The sequence below is a fragment of the Diceros bicornis genome, chromosome 8, assembly GCF_020826845.1.
Source record: "Diceros bicornis minor isolate mBicDic1 chromosome 8, mDicBic1.mat.cur, whole genome shotgun sequence".
NCBI lineage: Eukaryota > Metazoa > Chordata > Mammalia > Perissodactyla > Rhinocerotidae > Diceros > Diceros bicornis.
In genome coordinates, this window is record NC_080747.1 from 34,992,022 (window position 1) to 35,014,983 (window position 22,962).

At 38.4% G+C, this 22,962-nt stretch overlaps 1 protein-coding gene across 3 annotated transcripts in view; it reads right to left on the bottom strand.

Annotated features, from left to right (window-relative positions):
• The window catches only part of ATP8A1 (ATPase phospholipid transporting 8A1), a 218,155-nt gene that overhangs the window by 72,267 nt on the left and 122,926 nt on the right, over nucleotides 1-22,962 (bottom strand). For all 3 annotated transcript variants that reach the window (XM_058546980.1, XM_058546979.1, XM_058546981.1), the window contains 2 exons: nucleotides 19,084-19,222; nucleotides 15,858-15,922 (listed from right to left, as the gene is read on the bottom strand). In XM_058546980.1, the coding sequence (XP_058402963.1) occupies nucleotides 15,858-15,922; nucleotides 19,084-19,222 (204 nt within the window). The remainder of the gene's footprint in view (nucleotides 1-15,857; nucleotides 15,923-19,083; nucleotides 19,223-22,962) is intronic.

Consider the following 22,962-nt stretch of genomic DNA (forward strand, 5'->3'; position numbering starts at 1 on the left):
TGCCATCCCCCAGTGCTACCACGACATGGAGCCCGGCAGTGAGCCCAGGGCCCCTAGGTCCAGATCACGAAGGTGGAGAAGATCTTGACCAGCAAGTGCTGCCTACCGGTGATCAAGCAGTTCCATGACTCCAAGATCAAGTTCCCGCTGCCCCACCAGGTCCTGTGTCACCAGCACAAGCCATGCTTCACCACCAAGAGGCCCAACACCTTCTTTTAGATGCAGGGCCCTCCCAGTCCCCAGGTCTGCTCAAATAAACTCCTTGGGGAAAACAAACCTATGTACAGGTAGGTGGGTAGGTCTTCTCTTCCTTATTCCTCAGTTTTCTAGAGAACAAATAATCCATTACTTCAACAGTCTTCTAAACCAAAGCACTGCTCACCAAAATGCCACTATATTTTTGTGTGTGTGTGTCCAATTTCTTTTTTTCTTTCTTTTTGTTTTGGTGAGGAAGATTGGCCCAGAGATAACATCTGTTGCCAATCTTCCTCTTTTTGCTTGAGGAAGATTGGCCCTGAGCTAATATCCATGCCCATCTTCCTCTATTTTGTATGTCGGATGCTGCCACAGCATGGCTTGATGAGTGGTGGGTAGGTCCATGCCCGGGATCCGAACCAGTGAACCCTGGGCCACTGAAGTAGAGTGCATGAACTTAACCACCACGACACCAGGCTGGCCCCCAATTTCTTTTTTTTTTTAATTGAAGTATAATCGACATACAATATTTTATTAGTTTCAGGTGTACGACGTAGTGATTCAATATTTTTATACATTACAAAATGATCACAATATGTCGTTACCATCTGTCACTATACAATGTTATTGACTATATTCCCTATGCTGTATATTACACCCCTGTGACTTATTTATTTTATGATTGGAAGTTTGTACTTGTTAATTTCCTTCACCTGTTTTGCCCATCGCTCCACTCCACTACCCTCTGGCAACAACTAGTTTGTTCTCTGTATCTATGAGTCTGTTTCTGTTTTGTTTGTTCGTTTGTTTTGTTTTTTAGATTCCAGATATAAGTGAAATCATATGGTATTTGTCTTTCTCTGTCAGACTTATTTCACTGAGCATAATACCCTCTAGGTCCATCCATGTTGTCGCAAATGGAAAGATTTCATTCTTTTTTATGGCTGAGTAAAATTCCATTGTGTATATATACATATATATATATCCATTCATCTATTGATGGACACTAAGGGTGCTTCCATATCTTGGCTATTGTAAATAATGCTGCAATGAACATATGGCTGCATATTTTTCTTCAAATTAGTGTTTTCATTTTCTTCAGTTATGTACCCAGAAGTAGAATTGCTGGATCAAATGGTAGTTCTATTTTTATTTTTTTGAGGAATCTCACCACTGTATTTTTTTGTGTGTGTGAGAGGAAGATTAGCCCTGAGCTAACATCTGTTGCCAATCTTCCTCTTTTTGCTGAAGACTGGCACTGAGCTAACATTTGTGGCCACCTTCCTCCATTTTATGTGGGACGCCTGCCACAGCATGGCTTGATAAGTGGTGTGTAGGTCTGTGCCTGGGGTTCTGAACCGGCGAACCCTAGGCTGCTGAAGTGGAACATGTGAACCTAACTGCTATGCCAACGGGCCGGCCCCTCATCACTATATTTGTTAAGCTTTTGCCCAAGTGACTCCTGAGCTGAAAACCCAAAAGAAATCTGAGATGGACCTCAGGAGGACTTCAAAATTTCTTTAAAGATCAACTAAAAGTCAAGTAAAGCCCTGAGCTGTGCAAGCTCCTCATTAACCAGCCTGTGGGACACAGTCCTGTGTGCCCCACTCCCTCTCCTTTTGAAGGTGTTCTCCAACACCTTAAAATTGGTTGAGAACTCTCTTATTTGTGGCATCAGTGCCCCCCCGGGTTTCCTTGGTGACTATCACAGATCTTCAGCAAATCAAAAGGTGTCAGGAGATGTAACAGGGATAACATTTCAGAAGGTGAGTCAAAAACTCCCACAATTCTCCAGTCAGCACACCTGGGGTGCTAAGTAACAACAACCAAGCTGCAAACATTTTCTCAATTTAGTCTCTAGTTTTCCTTCATAAGCAGCTCTGTTGTTGGCTGTGTGCTGCCAGTCACAAGCTACATTTGACCCTTATTTTTACTGCCAGGAGTATTTTAAAATCCTTTTATTTATAAAAGTTTATTGCTTCTCCCTTAAGCCTGGGAGCCATACTTTATGGCCATATTGCACTGAAGCTTATCTCCCGTAGCTAGAAATAAATTTATTACCATATTAGCTGTTGCTTTGTTTTCTTTTTGGCTACTGAAGGGAGAAATGTTTAAACATTTAAACTTAGTGACATGTGAAAGTGAAAATATATAAATGAGAAGCTAAATCAGAAAAAGGATTAAAAAACCACATAGTACAACAAAAGAAAAGCTCTATATTTCCTTGTTCTACACAGTCTTATTTGTGGGCTGAAAGAAAAGGTGCATCTGTTGCTATAAAACAGGGAGAGTCAGAAGTAAAGGCAATTTGGGGAGACAGATAAGGGGTAAGGGGCAAGGCCTGGGTTCAGGCGCCTTACCAGGTGGAGATTCAGGTAAGGGAGGGAGCCACAGGGAAAGTGGGATTTGCCTGCACGTCCCCCACCCTGCAACCCCCTGTGGACACTCTAGCCAAGCATTCAACTCCACTCTCCCTATCCACAGCCCTGCAAACAGCCAAGCGCTCATGAGAAGCCCTTGGGCCCCTGGACCTACCATGCTTTCCTGCCTTGCCAATTCATAATTTAGGCCACAGCCAACATTTCTCCTTGGTTCTTAGTCTTGACAACACAGAAAGGAAAAAAACCCCATCTCCCCATGAGGATAGGCTCTACTCTGGCTCTCTTCTCTTACATGGGTGCTCATTATGGCTGGTCTATACTTTTATCCATGCCTGGTGGATTCCATTTTTCCCAGAGGCTACTCCAGACCTTTTCTTCTCAAGATTCCAAATTTGTCCCGTCACTTTGGCAAATATCTACCTGCTTTACTGAGAACATTTATACCAAAAAGAATTCTTTCAACTTTCCTCTCTTAACCTGAAAACTTCCCTTTACCTAATCCTCCCTAATTCTTGAGTCAGGGGGAAGAACTGTCTTCTCTTCTCACCTCTGTTCCTCCCACTTCTCTCTTGCATCTTCATTCTCCCCTTTGTCACTATTTTTTTTTTCCTTTAAGACTACATACTAAAAACAATGAACAAATAAACCAAGAAACATCCCCTTGACTCTATTTTTCCTGAGTCCTCCAGGTGACATGAATACTTCCATCTTTTGGATTCTCCAAATACTTGTTTATACTTGTACAACATAGCACGATGCATAGTAGCTTATCTGTTTGTATCTCTACTTCTCTTTGGGACTGAGGCCCTTGAAGAAGAGAGCAAATAAAATGAATAAAAGCTTGGTAATGAAAGAATAACCAAATTATTAATAATTGGAGAATATCTTGTGGGCAGTTACAGTGGTTTTCTCATGTGGCTGTTTCTCATGTGTCAGATTGTTTTCTGCTGCTTGTAAAACTCCTGTATAATCTTGGATACTCTTAATTAGAGCAATAAGTAAAATGTTAGTGTGCTTATCTTATTATAGAGGAAATGAGAACAAAGTGGAAGCTATGATCCAACATCTACTTCTGTCTCAAATAATATAAACTGTCTAATGAATATAATAGAATGGATGCCTAGACTATACTTAGTGATCAAGCCAGGTTGTATAACAGTGGGCCAATGAGAAGTAAATAATATTTATTTGGTTTATAAGAAATATACTTGGAAAAGAAAAAGAAAGAAAGATGCTTGGCACAGAATTAGGCCAAGTAGAACTCCTCACCAAGATAACTGACCAAAAAGCCTTAATAAAGTTCCATTAGAACCTTTAGGGTATCGCCTGGCAAAACAGACAACATGTTCATAAAACAACAATGGTCTTTAAGAAATCAGAGACCGGCAGGCTTTATGGCAATCTTTTATGTTACTTTTACATGACCTTTACCAAGGAAACCCTTGATAAAAATCACAGGGGGCACCCACGACAATGAAATCTGACACAATTTTATAGCGAAATAAATCGAAAACTCTGATTTGTTTGGAAAGTATCACAGTATGCAAGATGTCATTTTCATTTTGGCAAAAACTCTGCTTGGAACAGTCTAAAGAACCCAGAGGCCAGATGTGCAAAGAACATGTTAGGCCACCTAAGAACTATGTTTTTGATGGCCAAAAATGTAATGTTGCAGAAAGCACCTGCATAAAAATGGCCCTTTTCAGCTTCTAGCCTTTTGGTTTTCATTCTGATTCCTTTTAGAGGTTTACAGGACAGTTAGTCTTACTTAGGAACACATCCAAGGAACACCCTAGCAGAGAATGTAAATATCCCTAAGGAAAGGAAAATAAAAGCCTCTAGCCTTTGACTAGAAGACTGGTTAGCTAAGTCTAACCAGGAGAGATGAGGTGAAGATTACAGAGAAACAGTCCAACATGCAACACCTAATGGTAGTGGCTTCCATACCTTGCTCCGGGGCTGCAGTTACTTAGAGTGACAATAAATCATGTGTGATCACTCATGTATATCCCAGAGGGTGTCATCAGCAAAGCTAAGCCCAAACAGCAAAAGTTAAAGGAAGAAAGTATATTTATACTTATTTAGTTCAAAGTATATGCTGGTGTGCGGGTCTGAATACAAACAAGCACTCAGTATTTATATTTATTCCTGGGAATCTGTTAAATGTGTGCAGGTCAAATAATAAACTTATAAGGAGTCTATTCTCAGAAAAAAAAATAATATATCAAGATTCTGAATTACGCTTTGACTTTCAGACACAACATTTAACAATGTATTTCATTGTTCTTGGATTTGTTCTTTTCCTTTATGGGTTCACCACCAGTTAGGTGAAAAAAGCATACAATTGGGCTAACGATGAATCACTTTTGGAAGAAACACAACTTCCACCCTTGTCAGAAGGGACTTAAGTTTATGAAGCCTGTACTTCATACGTGAGTATCAGCACCACAGTTTTCTGTTTTCACTTACTTTCCATAAAAAGGGCAAAATGCAACACAAGGTTACAGAACACCTGCAGGAACCTTGCTGAACAAAGATGGTGACTGCTTCAACAAGATAACAGCCTGGAGACTGAGCCACTGTAAAATACCTCTTCAGAACTTGTCAGCTGACCTGCACAAGTCACCAATCAGCGTAGAGAAAGCAGTCACAACAAATAACGTGCAAATGTGCGGCCAGATAAAAGTGGGACTTTTTTTTTAGTTAGAAAGTCAAGCCTGGCCATAAAGGTTCACACGATGCTTCTGGGCACGGATAATATGTGAAGCAAAATGAGGATGCCCCATTTTAAAGAACTAAAGTTTCAGAAGCTAAAATATACCCGATGGCTCAGAATTCAAGGTTTTCCTCAAAGTCAGGTGGATGTAGAGTCTAAGGTAAAAGTAAGCTAATCAAATAGTTTTTTACCTTCCTTGAAAAGGAAATATTAAGCGTTTTATTTTGAAAAAAATTCCTTAATGATGTGAAAGGAAAAAACTAAATGAGAAATAAGGAATAGTTTCAACCACTGGTCTAAGGAAAGACACCAAGAACTCCAAAATACTTTTGGATTAGGTGGCTACATAGGGTCAGTGTTCTAGAAAGGATTATATCACATATTATATGTCAAAGGTGTCATTTCATGGTCTATCAATAAACTTTTTTACCAGGAGTACATATGTATTCCAATCTACTTCTTCATTATTATATTTTATTTTTTCATTTGACCAACTCTAGAAGGCAATAATATAGTATCAGAATGGCTTGGGTTGAATCGTTGCTCTGCCACTTATGGCTATCTTTCTTCAGGCAGGTTACTTAACTCCGCTGAATCAAAATTTTCTCACTCATAAGATTGGGTTAATATTTGTGGGATTACTGTGGTGACAAAACGTGCTAACTCCTTTACTTCTAAGTCAAGTGCCTTGCCCAGTGCTTGGCTCAGAGCTGACATCCAAGGAAAACTAGTTCTTTCCTTACTTTAGTTTGCTAAGGGTCTACCTTTTAAAATCTACTATAAGTTAACTGAAAATGTCAAATAAGAGGATAATTTAAGAATCTTAAACTAACACATATTTTACTAGCTGTTTGGGTGCTTTGTGGCCCCACCTCATCATCATTTAAGACAGGAGGTATTTACACATTTATGCCCAAATAATGTTTCATTCTTTCTCTACTTTTACACTCTCCAAATGTTCACACCCTAAAATTACAAATTAACAGAACATTCCAAGGACACTCTTAATAATACATTTTGACCATATCAAGTACGGACAATGTTAGCACTCTCTTAAAGAGTGAGTTATGACTCCCATAACAGCAACATGGATAAACCATTGGGTATTACTTATTTTCCGACAATGTGTTATTGATTCAGTGGAACACCGGACATTCCATATACCCCTATGCAACACATATATCAACTACTCCTTTAGCTACTGCAGGCAGTAGTAAGTTGTAAAGAAGGTATGCCTGACAGCAGAGAGACACTACACTTATATACGACCAGTCCATTAACGTTCATCCCAGTCAGAACCACGAGCTCCCTTGGACACAGTTTTTGACCATAAAGCCTTGGTGTTTCTAAACTCCCAGACTATACTAGAACACAACCTTTAAAAACATCTTCATACAGAACCAAACCAACATAAAGTAATTTTTCCAAAATGGGTAAGGGCAGACAGAAGGTGAAATCATTAAAAACATATGGTCAAAGAGGTCCTCCAAAACAGCTTAGTGGAAGGCAGCCAAGTGAATGCATTTAATCAATACATATTTGCTAAATAGAATGGAGAGGGAAATAGACAAAAAAAAAAAAATTCCATGCTTTGCTGATACACAAATATAGGCTTTCCAGGGCGGAAGTAGATATAAAACACTGTAATTGAGGAAATGGTCCAATCTCCCAGTAGGGTCATGCCATCTGAAAAAGGTCAAGGGTTACAAAATGGAAGAAGGTAAGAAGAGGAAGTTACAGCGCTGGGTAAATTGCTCTCGGCTCCTGGGCAGAGGTTTGAGATTTGGGATTATGATAGGTTCCATCAGGCAAATAACTCCTTGTGATACATCTAGTCTCACTTAGGGCACACTAGAGAGAGAGGCAGAGAAGTGCCAAATCTGGGTCCAAGTCTATGTTTGGTGTTGGGGTGGGGGCACATAGCGAAGAGAGACAAATCCAGGGAAAGGAAGGAAGAGTGAGGTGGGGGATATAATTATATAATTTAAATAGTTTTGTGGATAAAGGCTTTTACCAAAGCCCTCATGGTAATTATTTTAAACCACCACTGAAAGCCTCCTAAACACTTATTTTGAGCTTGTATTAAATATTCTCCTGTGGTGGCAGTGACTCAAACGCAGAAGGAAACATTCTGGAGGAATTGGGTCGGCAGACATCCAATCTCTCGTATTGCCTTCAATTCAGCCAGGAAGAGACTGCTCAAAATATACAACCCTTTTTTTTTTTTTTTTAAATAAGCAAATTACCAAATCACTGGATTGGAGAGAGTAACAACCGGGGCCTGTGAGAAATTGTTACCCAGAACCACAAAAAGAGCTAATGTTGGGCCCATTTTCCTAATGATTTGAATTAATTAATGTAGGAATAGAGAAGAATTGTTATCTCCTGTATCTTCTCAGTGCAAATCCCAAATGCATACCATTTCCATTATTTCATATGCACATTCAATAAAATTTTATGTACAATTGTTGTATTAGTAAAACTAACTTTAGGGCCTTTCCTGAATTCCATAAATGCAGGATGCCCAAACACCACCATTTTCCAGAAGTAGTACTGGTATGAGTGAGAAACAAGGTAGGGACAAGTCAGACAATGTGGGGGATGCTTCCCACAGAATGCTTCCTTCTGTGACTGGGTCTCTGCCACCACTGGAGAAAGTATAGTTATTTAAAAACAAAAAGAAAAAAAAAACGGCTTTGGACTTAGAGCAACTTAGGTTGAAATTCAGGATCCTGCACTTGTTAGTTATGTGAACTCAAAGTCTCTATCTGTAATGGAGACAAACACTAACAGCCCTACAGGAGCACAGGCTAATGTACGCAGATACACCTGGAACATAGTAGGCTTCCTACAATCTGTCAATTTGATGGTTGTGCTGATTCATCAAAAGATATGAGTGGCAGAGACACAAAAAAGTCATAAGGCACGGCCTACTCCCCTCAGAAATGTCAACAAGCTGTGGGGACACTGGTTAGAAAGCATCTATCTGTAATTCTAGGGCTCAGGGTAATTCTAGGGCTCCAGCTCTTGGAAGAGTTCAGATGTTTAGCCAAAAAAGAGAGAAAGAATATTCAGGCTTGAGGGGAGGAAGAATTTCTCAAAACAGAAACACTATGAATTTGTGAACAACTTCACTTCGGGTTCTGCACACAAGCCAAGATTACTGAATTTTATTTAAGAAAAAGGGACATATTTAGTTCTTATGAGACCAAACAACGGGTTTGATGGAACTTTTTCAACCACATGCTTAGGCTTGTGGCAGACACCGTCTTAAATCAGAGGAAAAGCGAACAGATTATTTGTTCATATGTTATTTTCACTTTTTGCCATGTTTACATTTTTTACAAACCCATTTCTTTCAAATGTAACAAAGTCGGCTTTCTGCTCTGAAAGCTACTTGGAGTAAGCAGTGTGCCAGATAGCATTTGAACAACCATCCTGCAACGGGACATTATAAAAACATATCTTTACTTCTAATAGGGATACATTAACACCTTAAAAGTTAAACTAAGACCTTAAAATTTTCAGGCCAAAAAGCTGAAACAGCTTTGCTAATGGTAAAGGAAAATTCACAATACTACAGCTCCAATGCTGGCAGGGGAGGAAAACTCAGTGTGGTTTAAAACCTGCCTCAACTATTTTTCAAACCAATACAAAATGTATTGTATTAGACTCATGGGACATGTCACGACAAAACCTGAAGTAGCCCCAATTCTCTTTTTTCTCCTCCTTTTCCGGAGTCAAGTCAATAACCTGCTTATTCTAGACTTCTGTCAGAGGCCATTCAACAGCAGCTGGTTCTTCAAACAGGGAGGTTTGTCTGCATAATACATTTAAGTTGAGCCTAAAAGGGTACAGATGACAACATCACCATTTATGTCATGAATGCCCTGTAAGCTATATTTGAAGCTTACATGGTGTTAGAAAATCAAATTCAGCTAGGAAAAAAAGAGCAATCCCATAAAGGGTTTCCTTTTACCATAGTGTTGAAAAATATATATTCTGATGCTTGTTAATATCAAATGTGGCTAACAACTCATTTACGTCAGTGAGGGGCAACACTGGTATGGATTATAGTATCCATAATCAAACCTAGGCTGGCTTGGGATCATATTCTCAAATTAAGCAGTGAAATTTAAGTAGTGAGAAGGGCGGCTGTTTAAAATCACCTCTTACAGGGGCCGGCCCTGTGGCTTAGCGGTTAAGTGCGCGCGCTCCGCTGCTGGCGGCCCGGGTTCGGATCCCGGGCGCACACCGACGCACCGCTTCTCCAGCCGTGCTGAGACCGCGTCCCACATACAGCAACTAGAAGGATGCACAGCTATGACATACAACTACCTACTGGGGCTTTGGGGGAAAAAATAAATAAATAAATAAAATAAAAAAAAAAAGAGTACTATGAATTAAAAAAATAATAATAATAATAAAATAAAATCACCTCTTACAGCAGCTGGCAATGAGGAACTCCCCCACCCCCAGAATAATAACGCTAAAAGAAATAATAATAATGATGATCATGATAATGGTTCAGACTTCTTAAGTGCTTACTAAACGCCAGGCATTGTTTCTAAGTATTTAAAAGGTATTGTTTTGTTTGATCCTCACAATAACACTCTAAAGATGGATATTATTACTACTCTTGTTTTATAAGAGTAGGTGGCAGCTGAGGCCCAGAAAAATCTATTTGCTTTGACTCTGAAACCCAATGATTTAGATATGTCCTCTAGCACTGCTTAGCACTGGAAGTCAAGTTAAACTTCCTAGATTGGGCATAACAGTATCTGTCTACTAATGTTTTCAGGTGTTAATGTGATTGTCCCTGTAAAGTCCTTAGTCCAGTACCTGGTACAAAAAATAAGTACTCCATAAATGTAAGCTAGCATTTTTCTTATAACAGCAATGCATAGAACCCTGCAGAGGTAGCAGAGTTCCTTTTCACAGAAAGTTAGAAAGCTGCATTTTCCCTTGGGATCCATACACTACTTTCCATATATCACGTGTTGACTCCTAATCGGGCTCAATTGTGAATGTCAACAGCAGTAAAGACTATCTAGCAAAAGTATGTCCAGATGATCAGAAGGAGAAGAGGGAGAGTGCTTCTCAGGAATCAAATCTGGGAACACTGGAAGCCTTTTGACTTTGAATGGAGGAAATTTATTTCCCAAGCTCTCTACATACATATTTAACCATCATTCCTGTTGATTCAATAAATATATAGTAAAAAATTTTCCTCTCTGCCCTTTTTTGTTTCCTAGGGAAGCCAGACAGTAGAAAGGAGGAAGAAAAACAATAAGAATGGATTTAAGATCCAGTCCTACCCTTGCAAGACAGATCTTACAACTCTCCATATAAAAGAGATGCTAGAAGAAGGAGAGACCAAGGTTAAGGGCACATAATGTTAGACTCAAGAAAGATTGTTTTGGCACCTACAGAGTTAATGACTTAAGAGATTATGGTCCCTCCCACCTACCCTAGACTTTCCAGATGAGGGTAGTGAAATCCTAAGCTATCTCAATGAAATAAGTCTACAAAAATTTTCTATCTTTTAGAAGAAAGTTAGACCACATCGACTCAGAAAAATACATATATATACTGGGAGTCACCTGAAAGTACTTCCTGAGATTCACAGAGTTGGTATGCTGTGGGGGATCTGAGTAATATAACAATCACATTCCTTAATATAACACAAACCCAATCCATCCAAAACTGTTTTAGTACATTTTGAAAGACCTTAATTAGACACTGGAAGCTAAAGATAGATCACATATGAGATTCCCTAGTTCTTAGCTCACATTTTTAGCTGTTTCCAGTTTTAACAGACAGACTTTGAACAAATTACTTTATGACAAACTAAAGATATAAAAGAGATGCTAGAAGAATCCCTGGATCTAGGTCATTAAGTGGAAGGGGTTTCTAAAAAGTTTGTGGGATACTTCCTGAGCATGGCTGTGGAGGTAGGGAAGAAGTACAATACACTCTTCAAGCCAGTAATCTGAAATTCCTGCCTTTGCAGACCCTAAGGAAATGCCTCATACCAAGAACATAATCAGAAACCCTAATAAAGTGGTTTGAAGTAGCATGATAAAAAATTATACAAATTACTTATTACAAGTGTCTAATAGATTTTGATCAACTTTAGATGATTCTCAATGATGCTTATCCACGAAATTCTTAATTTCTCAATTAAAAAAAATATGATCAAGAAACTCTTTTGCTGCCACACCAACATTTGACAACAGCTTGGTCAATAATGGGGTGAAAACACCCAGCTTTGATGTCTGGCATCATGCCAGCAGGGGGTGCTGCTCTTGCTATGAAAGGAGCTGGGAATGGGCCGAGGCAGAAAAGGCCACCAGATTTCCATATCAGATCTGCAGAGCAAGACTTCCATTCCGTTTGTTTCTATTTTCAACTGTAGTCTGGTTTTATATGTTTATTTAAAGGTTTTTAAAAATGCTGAACTATCACTGATTTTTCAAGAAGGATAATCACATTGAAATTTAAAACGAGAAAATTAGAAAGCCAAATGGTATTTATTTTATATGAGCTGAATTATGGGAAGACAAAGATTTCTATTACTGTGATCACCAGGAGAAAGGTATTTCATTTTGGAATTTTAAGAGCCTGAAATATGATACTTTATTTGTACAAGTTCAACATAAAAAAAGAGATTCCGCTTTACAATTTAAAAAGTATTAGGAATAATATTTTGGTAGAAAATTTGAATAGTTCATAGCAATATGTATCACTTACATAAAAGAGGATCTACATTTATAACTTGCTATCTTAGGAAAAAATTAAAAGATGGGAAAATATGTTTTTTGTAATAAAAATGATCATTATGCAAAACAACTTGCAAGCTACTGAAATACTGTTTTTCTACAAAATTTCGTAACATCTCCTTTTTATATGTGCCATGCCCTGTGCTAACCATACCAATCCTATGCCAAGGGTAACACCATCCTCACTTTACAGGCAGCAAAACTGGCTCAGAGAACTTATCTAACTCCAATTTGCCCAGGATCCCACATTCAGGTTAGAGCAGAACTGTGTTCTTAACCACTGTGCTATTTCATGGAATAATTTGAGTATGTTCATTAAAACTGTCACTTGATAAAACACACACACACAATTTATTTCCTAAGATATTATGTTCCTAAGTTTATTACCTAAATGTTAATTATTCTTCGTGCTGATGGAATGGTAATCCCATAGTTTATTATTATCTGTACAATCTGAGCACATAGGATGCTCATCTTTTCCATGGCAATGAAAACATAAATAATGATTTACTTACAGGCATTCTAGCTCATCTAATGATTTGCCTGAAATCTCAGCCATGGCTTTTAGGAGACAAGATCTGAAGGAGCTATGCAAAGTGATGTTTCCCTTCCCGCTGAGACGCAAATGAGTGTACCACAGCAAGTCTGACCCCAAACAGCCAGATTTGTAAAGCCACCACTTAACTAGCTGGGAGAAAAACCGTCCCCAGACAGCAGTGTAAGATGCTTAGCAGTCCGGCAGTCCAGGGCTAGACAAATTAGTGTAATCCATTCAGCCATAGTGTTTGCCTGTGATCTTCCACATCAAACTGTCACCTGAATTGCTAAGGACATTTCTAACCACTTTGCTTTTTAAATATCAGATAAGATCGATTACTACCAAATTTAAAACTGATATACAATTTTTTTTAAAAGGAAGTGCTTAATTTAAAATGACTCAGTGAGTCACTTCGCAAATATTCCTGGAGTACTTACTATGTGCTCGGCAATTTGCTGGGCACTGACAGAGACTGGTAAACCCAAACAGACAGACATGGACCCCGCTTTCACTGAAACTGAGTATTCCCGAGTCTCCTATCTACGTTTGCTCCAGTACAAATAGGTCCTGTAAGTACCTCTGAGGTGTGTGTTACTCTTAAGTTACCATCTTGGAAATTTGAAAATAAATGCCACTGTCTTAATAATACACGAGGCAGTACATGGAATATTTTTGGTATTTCACTTTTCTTTTTTTTCTTGAGATTACTATGTACATCACTTGTTACTTAAAACACTTCAAGAACATGTATATCCAAATGTTGGAGAAAAAGGATGAAACGGATGAAAACAAAAGAAGCGATGCTATCACACTCTACTTAAGGATTTAGGCTTTCACCTTAAGTAGAGTGTGGTAGCATCGCTTCTTTTGCTTTTTGTCAAACCAAGCATGGCTTGTCATGCTTTTGTTTCAACATCACAGGTCCCACCTCTGATTTCCTTCAAGTGTCAAAAAAACCGTGCACCACATGTAACCCATGTTGCTGACAAAGGCCTAAACATCTACAGGGACTACGGGAATGCTTCCATGAGGTTTTCACAATGTTGTGAAGTACTGTAAGCCAGGTCTGGAATCACCCTTGATGGCTCCTTCTCCAAGGACCCCATGGAATAAGTGTCCCCGAATTTCTCTCCCAGCACATTGCTGGCATTGGTGCCCCCATTTCCCCTTACCTAACTCTTAGCCTGGTCCCTTGCCTGTACCCCTGCCTCCTCGTCCTTCTAAACTTGCCTACGTACAATTGTTTCTACACATCACACCTCTTACGAGAGGCTGATGAAGTTGCTCCACCTGCCTACCAAGGCAAATTCTCAAACCTAGCCCAGCCTTCTGCAACTGACCTGAGGCTACCTTTCCAGTTTTAACTTCCTTTGTCATCTCCTACAGGCACCTTATAAATACTGCGCCACCATTAAAAAAGAATTAGATAACTTGGTATATACTACTCCAGAACAACTGCTAAGATATACTAGGTGAGAAAAGCAAAGTATAAAGCAGTGTGGATAGTATGCTGTAAGTTGTGTCTAACAACAAAGGATGTGCATATACCCATATCCCATAGATATGGCAGAATATCCCTGGATGCACAAACACACAAGAAACTGGAACTAGGAGCTGTCTCTAGGGAGCTTGGGTATAAGGATGGGAGATTCACTTTTTACCATCTGTACTTTTCCCTTTTCGTAACTTTTGAATTTTACATTATGTGCCTACATTTATTTAACCAAAAAACACTTAAAAAATTATAACCTTGTGTTCAAGTTCAATGTTCCTCTTTCATGCCTCAAATATGTCTTGAACCTACAATAAATTTCTGCTTCAACTACTCCCCCCCTTACTCAATTACTCATCTCTATCTAACTAAGTGCCACTTACTTTATAAATACTTCCCTAAATTTCACAATATTTTCCTAGCAAACTACTTCATTTGCATATCTGTTTGGTACTGTTACTTACATGCATTTTGCTTTCCTTATTATTTGTGAGCTTTGGGAGGGCAGGGCTGTCTTAGTCATACTTTTTTCACAACATAGTAACTTGGATATAATAAACCAAAGTTAATACATATGCGACATGGAGAACGGAGACAACTGTAAGCAATAATGGGGCAAAATCCACGGTGTTCTGTTTAGTGATACGTTCTCCGTGCCTGCCGGAGGGCCTATTGAATTAATACATAAAAGGAAAGTCTTCCAACCAAAGGCTGGCTCCCTTTAGTTTTTGTTTTAGGATTAAAGCTTGGTTCACAAAAAGTACTGCTCCACTAATTAAAGGCGTAAACCGCTCTCTTGGTTGCAAAATCACATATTATCCTATAGGCTACAAGTTGCTCAAAGACTTCACAAGAAAGGGTAAAGTATAACAAGAATTGTTTTGAGGACAAGTAATTAAGAGATCATCATTCCAACTTAAAAATCTGAAGTCAACTAGCTCTTACACATAATTCCCGTTCTATACTTGACTTCTAAATATTTGCCTCTTCACCACCCCTTCAACACATTTGGCCTCTCCGCTTCACCAACATCCCTAATTATCAGGTTTTCTCTGCTCTTTGCGTCATAATGACTATTTCAAACAGCTGTATAATCACCTCTCCTGTTCTGTCTTCCACCTGAAATTACAAACAGTCACCTTTACTTTATTTACAGGTCATTCGACCTACATATTTTTTTGTTAACTTCTATTTTACACTGTATATCTAACAAATCTTTCCCAGATATAACTTCATGTGATCACAGTCATGAAAAAAGACGTCCTAGAAATTTATATTTCAGCCCAGAGGTTAGGACCTTAAAAAAAAAAGAAAAACACAACTTTCCTATTAGGAATGGTTATTCTGTGTTGTTTAATAGCTTTCACAAATTTTTCTTAAAGAAGCAAAAGATTAATACTAGAAGTTAAAGCAGATATTAAATGCTTAATAGATAAAATACCAGATAGATATGAACAGTTGCAGCCACTCAGCAACCTCCAGACATAATGCTTTTGTAAAGCAGCTTTCTTTGTCTTACAACATTAAGCAAATCCTTTAGCAATATCTTTTAGCCGTCAGACACAAAGCTGGATCTAGTTACATCAATATATGGTTCAAAACAGCGCCCATTATGTTACAGCAGAACAATAATAATCAGGAGTCTTTTAACCTCAGGAAGATAAAATATTTCCTCAGCTATCTGAATATAAAATAAAATACTACAAGATGATTACATTATTAAAAGATTAAAAAGAAAGATAATTTTACTTACATCAAGAGAGTCTTCATTTATAACAATCATTCCCATGTTCTTCCTCAAAAGTTTGCAGGAGTGTCCTACGTCCAAACAAAGAGTAAATTAATTGATATAATTCATTTCTCTAGAGAGAAGAGGTAAAGATGTTAAGTAATAATACTACAAAAATATCTAAATTTTCTTTTTTTTATCTATTAGGTAAAATTAAAATTTTATCTATTTTATTAGGATGATGCCCCGCAGCTGTTTTCCAGTTTTGCAGGAAGTTAAAAAAGAAATGTTCTTGCTTGCTATAGGAGGGATATGATACAAGGACAGTAGCTGTCTTGATAAACAAGTATGGAAAGAGATGGTGGTAATGAGTGTCAATGTCCTGAAAACTACAAATGTATATGGAATATCCTTCATGACGACCAACACGAAGAGCAGAAAATGGGCCAATGGGTGATTCTGGGGAAGGGTACAGGGGGGTTGTCTGGCTATGTCTTGGACCACTGATCCCACCACTGTCTCCCTGCCCTTGGAGAGTCATGACATCCTCCACTTTCCTGCCCTCTCTTGCTTTGTTGTACTTGCTGCAGGATAAAACCACCCACTGATTAAATCCAACTCTGCCTACTCTGTACCTGTTCACATACCGCCGAATGTGGCTGAAGGAAAACAGGCAACGCAGCTGACTGGTCTCACATTTAAAATAATGCCATCATATTTAATACCATCTATACTCACTCCCTTTATGATCTCATTCCATCCCTGGTTTTAAATACCAACTAAATGTTGACCATTCTAAAACTCACATTTCCTGCTCAGACTGTTTTCCTGAACTCCAGACTCTCACACCCCACTGCCTACTTAATAGCAGACACTGCGGTATAAAATAAGCATCTCAAACTCAACATATCCCAGACTCAGGCTCCTGACCTCCTCTCAGAAAACCTACTCCTCCTTCAGTCTTCCCCATTTTGGTTAATGGCAACTCCAGCCTTTAGTTACTAAGGTTAAAAAGCTTAGAGTTACCCCTGATTCCTTTTTTTCTCTTATACCCTGCATCTAATCTATCAGTTGATCCTGTTGGCCTCACCTTTAAAATATACCCAGAACCCAACCACTTCTCACCACCTCCACTGTTGCCACCAAGGTCCAAGCCGCCATCATGTCTCACCTGGATTAATGCATAACAGCCTCTTCACTGGTCTCCCTGCTTCCACACGTGCTTCCCTTCAAGGCCATTCTCAGCCTAGCAGCCAGACTCATTGTTTTCACAGGAAGGTCAGACCATGTCTTTCCTCTGCTCAGAACCATCCAATGGTTGTCCAACTCTCTCAGAGTAAATGCAAAGCCCCATCCAACCTGGGCTCTGTTACACTGCTGACCTCCTTCTATTCTCCCCCTTTGCATATCTGCTCTTTCTCTCTAGAACAGAAGACAGCTTCCCCTAATCATCCAAGCCACAAGCTCCCTCTTCTCTCTTAGGTCATTCCTCAAATGTCACCTTCTCAATGAGGTCTTCCTGACCTCCCTCTGTGCAATGCCCTATCTCCCTTTCCTGCTTTTTCTTTACAGCAGTTATTGCCATCTAATACACTAGGCATTTTTCTCATTTACTTTATTGTCTGTTTCCCTGACTAGAAGCTGAGCTCCAGGAGGGCAGAGATTTTGGTTTGTTTCATTCTCTGCTCTTAACTGGTGCCTGCCACCTTAGGCACCACAACCATTTGCTGAATGAATCAATCTTACCTACCTTTTACTAGTAACAATTATGGGCCAAGAGTCTAAAAGTTAAACGTGATGAGAAACCACCACATTATTATGATCTTTCATAATGGCTACATATCCTGGACTATTTTCAGAATTGCTTATTTTCCTCACATATCACTCTTTACCACCATATATTCTCCCTCTATCTGTAGTCATGCTGTTTTATCATATTTGTGTTTTTCAGGTCTCTCAATTCTAATGCATTCTGTATTCTCATACATCTTCTTTCCATTTTGTCTCTAACACCAGTGGTGGTTTTATAATCAAAATTAACAACTTGTGTGGCTTGTATATTTAAACTTCCACTAGCTAGCCTTCTCTAAAAATTCATTTTCCTCCATTAATGAAATCAATTTACAATACACTTGTAGTTGTTTTATATTTACAGAATATTGTGATTACTAATATTTCTAAAAGAAATATTAGCTAAATGTTTTTTAGATAGATGATCCTTAATAACGACTTTCTAAAAATGTAGTTTCATGTTGTCATCACTTCTGAAATGGTTTCTTAACTTTGGGAGAGTTTTGTAAGTAATTCATATCCTTAATATCCAGAAGTTGAGTCTATGTCAGAGTTTACAGTGCTCAGGCAATTTACTATAACTGAATTTGGAAAAAAAAATGATATTTTCTTGCATATTATTGGTATTATAGGCCTCTAACACCAAATACTAACTTTCTTCTCTGTTATGGATTGAATTGTGTCCAAACTCACATACTGAAGCCCTAACACACCATGTGACTGTATTTGGAAATAGGGCCTTTAGGAGATCAAGTTAAATGAGGTCATAAGTGTGGGGCCCTAGTCCAAGAGGACTGGTGTCCTTACAAGAAGAGGAAGAGACACCAGGAGTGCACATCCATCTAGGAAAGGCGAGGTGAGGAAAGAGTGAGAAGGCAGCCACCTACAAGCCAGAAAGGGAGGCCTCAAGAGAAGGCAAAAGTGCCGACACCTTGATCTTGGACTTCTAGCCTCTAGAACTGTGAGAATATAAATTTCTGTAGTTTAAGCCACCCAAACTGTCGTATTCTGTTACGGCAGCCTGAGCTGATGGATACAACCTCTTTCCAAAAAACTGGAATTAACTGTAGGATGAATGAAAACTCAGTCTTCTTACCTCCTATCGCAGAAATAACCTTTGGTCACATACACAAGTGTCAATACACAAGCCTGCCATAATCCCAATCTCCAAGCTTTCACAGACAACTGTAGAAATTTATTTATGTGTGTCAATTATGGATGGAAAGGGGGGGTAGATACAAAGGTGAGAGAGGGCATTACATGATTGCAAGAGCTAATATTTGGCTGTAAATATAACCATTGCAACTTTAAAGGGGTATTGGGGCTGTGAGTAAACAGATAAGCCCAATATACTACCAATACGGAAAACTCAAAATACCAAATCTTTCAAATCTGAAAATATCTCAAATCTAGCTCTTGAAATATATCAACAATTTAAAGTTTGAATTAGGTAAATTACCAATGTTAATGGCAGTTTCTTGCTTGTCCCCTGTAAGGATCCAGATTTTAATGTCTGCTTTCATCAGAGTTTCTATGGTTTCAGGCACTTGATCTTGTAATTTATCTTCAATGGCTGTAGCTCCAAGTAGCTGAAGATTCTGGGGAAAATGAGTAGCAAAAATTTTAAGAAGAAAACCAGTTTAGATTTTTTAAGAACAAAAAATTGAAGTGTGTATATGTTTTTAAATTAGAGACAAAATGATAATTCATGGATTTGGTGTAAATTCCAACTATCCTACTGAGTTTTCTCTCTTGAAGATCCCTGACTTTCACCCAGAACTTTTGGCAGAAGATCGAAGCTTTCTGAAGGTACTTGTCTTATCTTACTCCTCCCTAAGATGAGGAACTGATTCTAAAAAAAAAAAACACACACATATAGAAGGGAGAAATTAAAAGTCAGTTAAAAAGGAGCAGGCACCCACTAAGAAAAAATAAAAACTAAAACTATGGAAGATCACCAAAGTGAAGAAGCAATCTTGTTGACCTGTTTGAAAAAGAGTAAGGATATACGCTGATACTATTAAATTGTCATTTGATGCAGTGTCAGGAAATGTACACACCTAATACAATTAGAAATGCCGAGGAAGAGAGCAATAACAAAGTGACAGCATTAGTCTCTGTAAGAAAGAACAGGTAGAGTGTTTTTCACATTGCTCCATATTTGCATAGTGGAAGGTCAGAGTTCACTACAGATCCCTTGCTCATTAGATGGTATCTTTCATACAAGATTGAATACAACCAATATTCTCTTTGGAAAGCTGTTCTAATCTCTCACAAAAAAGAACGGTTTCTACTCTCATTTTTCCCAAATGGAGGAAAAAAGAGAACAATCTCTTGGCTGTTAGGGAAACTTGGTGTGCTAAATGGACATAGGTAATGGTGTTCTTGGTCCTAAATACATAGGAAAGCACAGTGATGGACTAAGATTTAAACCTGTCTTTCCATCATGTGACCAGGCATTGTCACTAGCAGGGCACTCTTCCCAACAGTGTTCTGCAAGCCACAGCCAACTGGTTCTCAGGTTTCCCCTGTAACCTAACTTTCAGCACGATCCACCTTCAGCATTTTTCTTTCTTCTCAACCTTTTTTTCCCCTCTTCCTTCATTTTTTATTTAAAATATCCAACAAGGACAGAATGGATACAAGGTAAATTAAGTGCTAAGGACAGTGTGTGGTAATAACAAAGAAAGAATTCCATTTTGTATTTTTCCTCTAACATTAAGTCCTGTTTATTTTTCACTAAAATGGAAGTCTAAAATTAGTCTCATCTTGGTAGACATGGAAAATAAAGTTAAATATATATACAAACACGAGAGAGTGTGTATGTGTACGTGTAGTTTATGCGTGTATTAGTTAGGAAAGCTTTTGGCTATAAGTAATAGAAAAATCTGACTAACAATGGCTTAAAGGTTTAGTTTTCCTTACGTTAAGTAGTATTGAAGTAGATATTTGTGGGCATTAGATTGGTAGCTCAACCATATCTCAACTCATTCCTGGATCTCTCTCAGTGTCTCCAGGTGGCCGTCACAGTTCTAACTTTAACAGCCACATTGGAGACAGGAATAACGGGGTAATTCCAACTGTATCCATCTCTTATTTGAAAAGCAAAAGTGTTTCTAAAAGTCTTCAGCATTTTCCAAATAGGGCCAACTGGCCATATTGTGTTACACTGCCATCCCTAACTATTAGTACTTAGCTTTTCCAGCCTCTATAGTGGAGGTGGCAAGGAAGGAAGAGGATGGGAATGGGTGTTAAGTTAGCCAGCCAACAGTCCTTCCATAAAGCTTAAATATAGATGGGCATGCCTATGCATTAGCGTTTGTACATACGTATGTGTATAGATACACACACAGCCCTCACTGCCTTGCCTGGCAAAACTTGGCTCATCCTGTAAGGCCATACTCAAATGTTACTGCTTCTTTGAAGCTTTTCTTTACTTCTTAAGACAAGTCTTCCCCTCTGTTGTGCTCTGATAAAACTTGGTTCATCTTTACAACTCTTAATTTATCATATTAACTGTTCAAATGTATGATTCTGATAGTTTTGTTCAAGAGTAGGGACTATGTCTTGTTCAACTTTATATATTGCATCTCCATAACAGTGACAGTCAGTATTCAGTATGTTTGCTGAATGAGTGGATGACCAAAAAAAAAAAAAAAAATCCAAAATCCACGTGATAAAGTATTGCTGCAATCTACACCATTTTCTTTTCAATATATTCCAAATAACTTATACAGCTATGAGATACACTTGATGCATGACTTCTTAGTTTCCAATATATAACACAGGAAGGCAAATTTCCTTATTTAAGGAGATAGTATTATTTTATTATCTTTAATGGGAAGCAGATTTGAAATCTATCATAATCTGATGAATAATTATCATCAAGAAGTTCAAGAAGGAAAAGGAGGAAAATAGTTCCACATCAACTATGCCAACATCACAATTGCTGTATTTCAATGTTTAGACAATGATTCTATCAATTCTTTTAGCTACTTTTAGGGCATTTGTAGCTAAATCATTCTGGCCCACATCCAAGGGAAGATCAGGATATAGCTGTGTTCAAACTTTAAATATTCTAAAGAAGGCATAAGATTTTTAAATGATCAGGTAATACAAACTCTCAAAATTTTCTGAAGCAAAAAATTATTATTTTTTGTGAGGAAGATTAGCCCTGAGCTAACATCCGACGCCAATCCTCCTCTTTTTGGTGAGGAGGATTGGCCCTGGGCTAACATCCATGCCCGTCTTCCTCTACTTTATATGGGACACTGCGACAGCACGTCTTGACAAGTGGTGCGTCAGTCCACACCCGGGATCTGAACCTGTGAACCCCGGGCCGCCAAAGCGGAGCATGTGAACTTAACTGCTATGCCACTGGGCCAGCCCCCCAGAAATTATTTTTTGTAGTAGGTTTCACAAAACCTTGGGGTAACTAGACAATGTGAGAGCTAAGACCTAAATACACGTTCATTAGAAATTTACAAACAGGTATATTTGTATATAGCTCTACTCCACGGGGAGAAATGAGCTCAGGAAGCATACAGGTATACATTATTATGCACAAATCTAATAAAACTAAAATGACTGCACTGGGGCAATCACGTTGAAAACATATTTGAAAGAATGAAAACACCTGGTTTTACAAAGGTAAAAAGGAAACATTTTTCAAACCAGGCAAAAATAATATAAAGGACCAAAGAGGTAGGGCCAGCAATGCAGATGCTGAGAAAAGTTTGCACGTAGGTAAACTTGGAATGTGTTGGAGGCTATGATAATGAACTTCTAAAAAGGGTAATGAAACATTTCTGAATATTCAGTAAAACTGCAGTGGGTCTACTTTGATGCCTATAAAGGAAAAACCATGTTCCAAAGCCTGTTAATTTTCCCTTTATCCTAAGCACTCCTCAAGTACAGCACTTAGTCATTTTAGTGGAAGGCTCTGCAGGCTTTTTTCCTTTGGCCTTGGTGTCATTTATTGTGAGATTAGGATCTCGAGTGATAGGCTGTTCTGCCTCTGGAAATTACTATCTTTAGCTATATAACGATCATCAGAAAAAAAAATGTGAACTTTGCGTGCTTTTCCTGATCATAATACAAGAGTGTTTAGGCCGTAATCAATTTCATCCCAACATGTATTACCTTACACAGATGGCCACTAATGGGCACTATGGGAGTTACATATTCAGCAAGTACTGAAACATGATAAAATTCCCATGGCATTTATGGAATTAAAAAAAAAAACCCCAAACACTAATTTTACTTTCAAAATGTCACTATGCCAAAAGTTATAAACGTTTCAGGTTGATGACTCTTTGACATAATATGGATTTAGTTA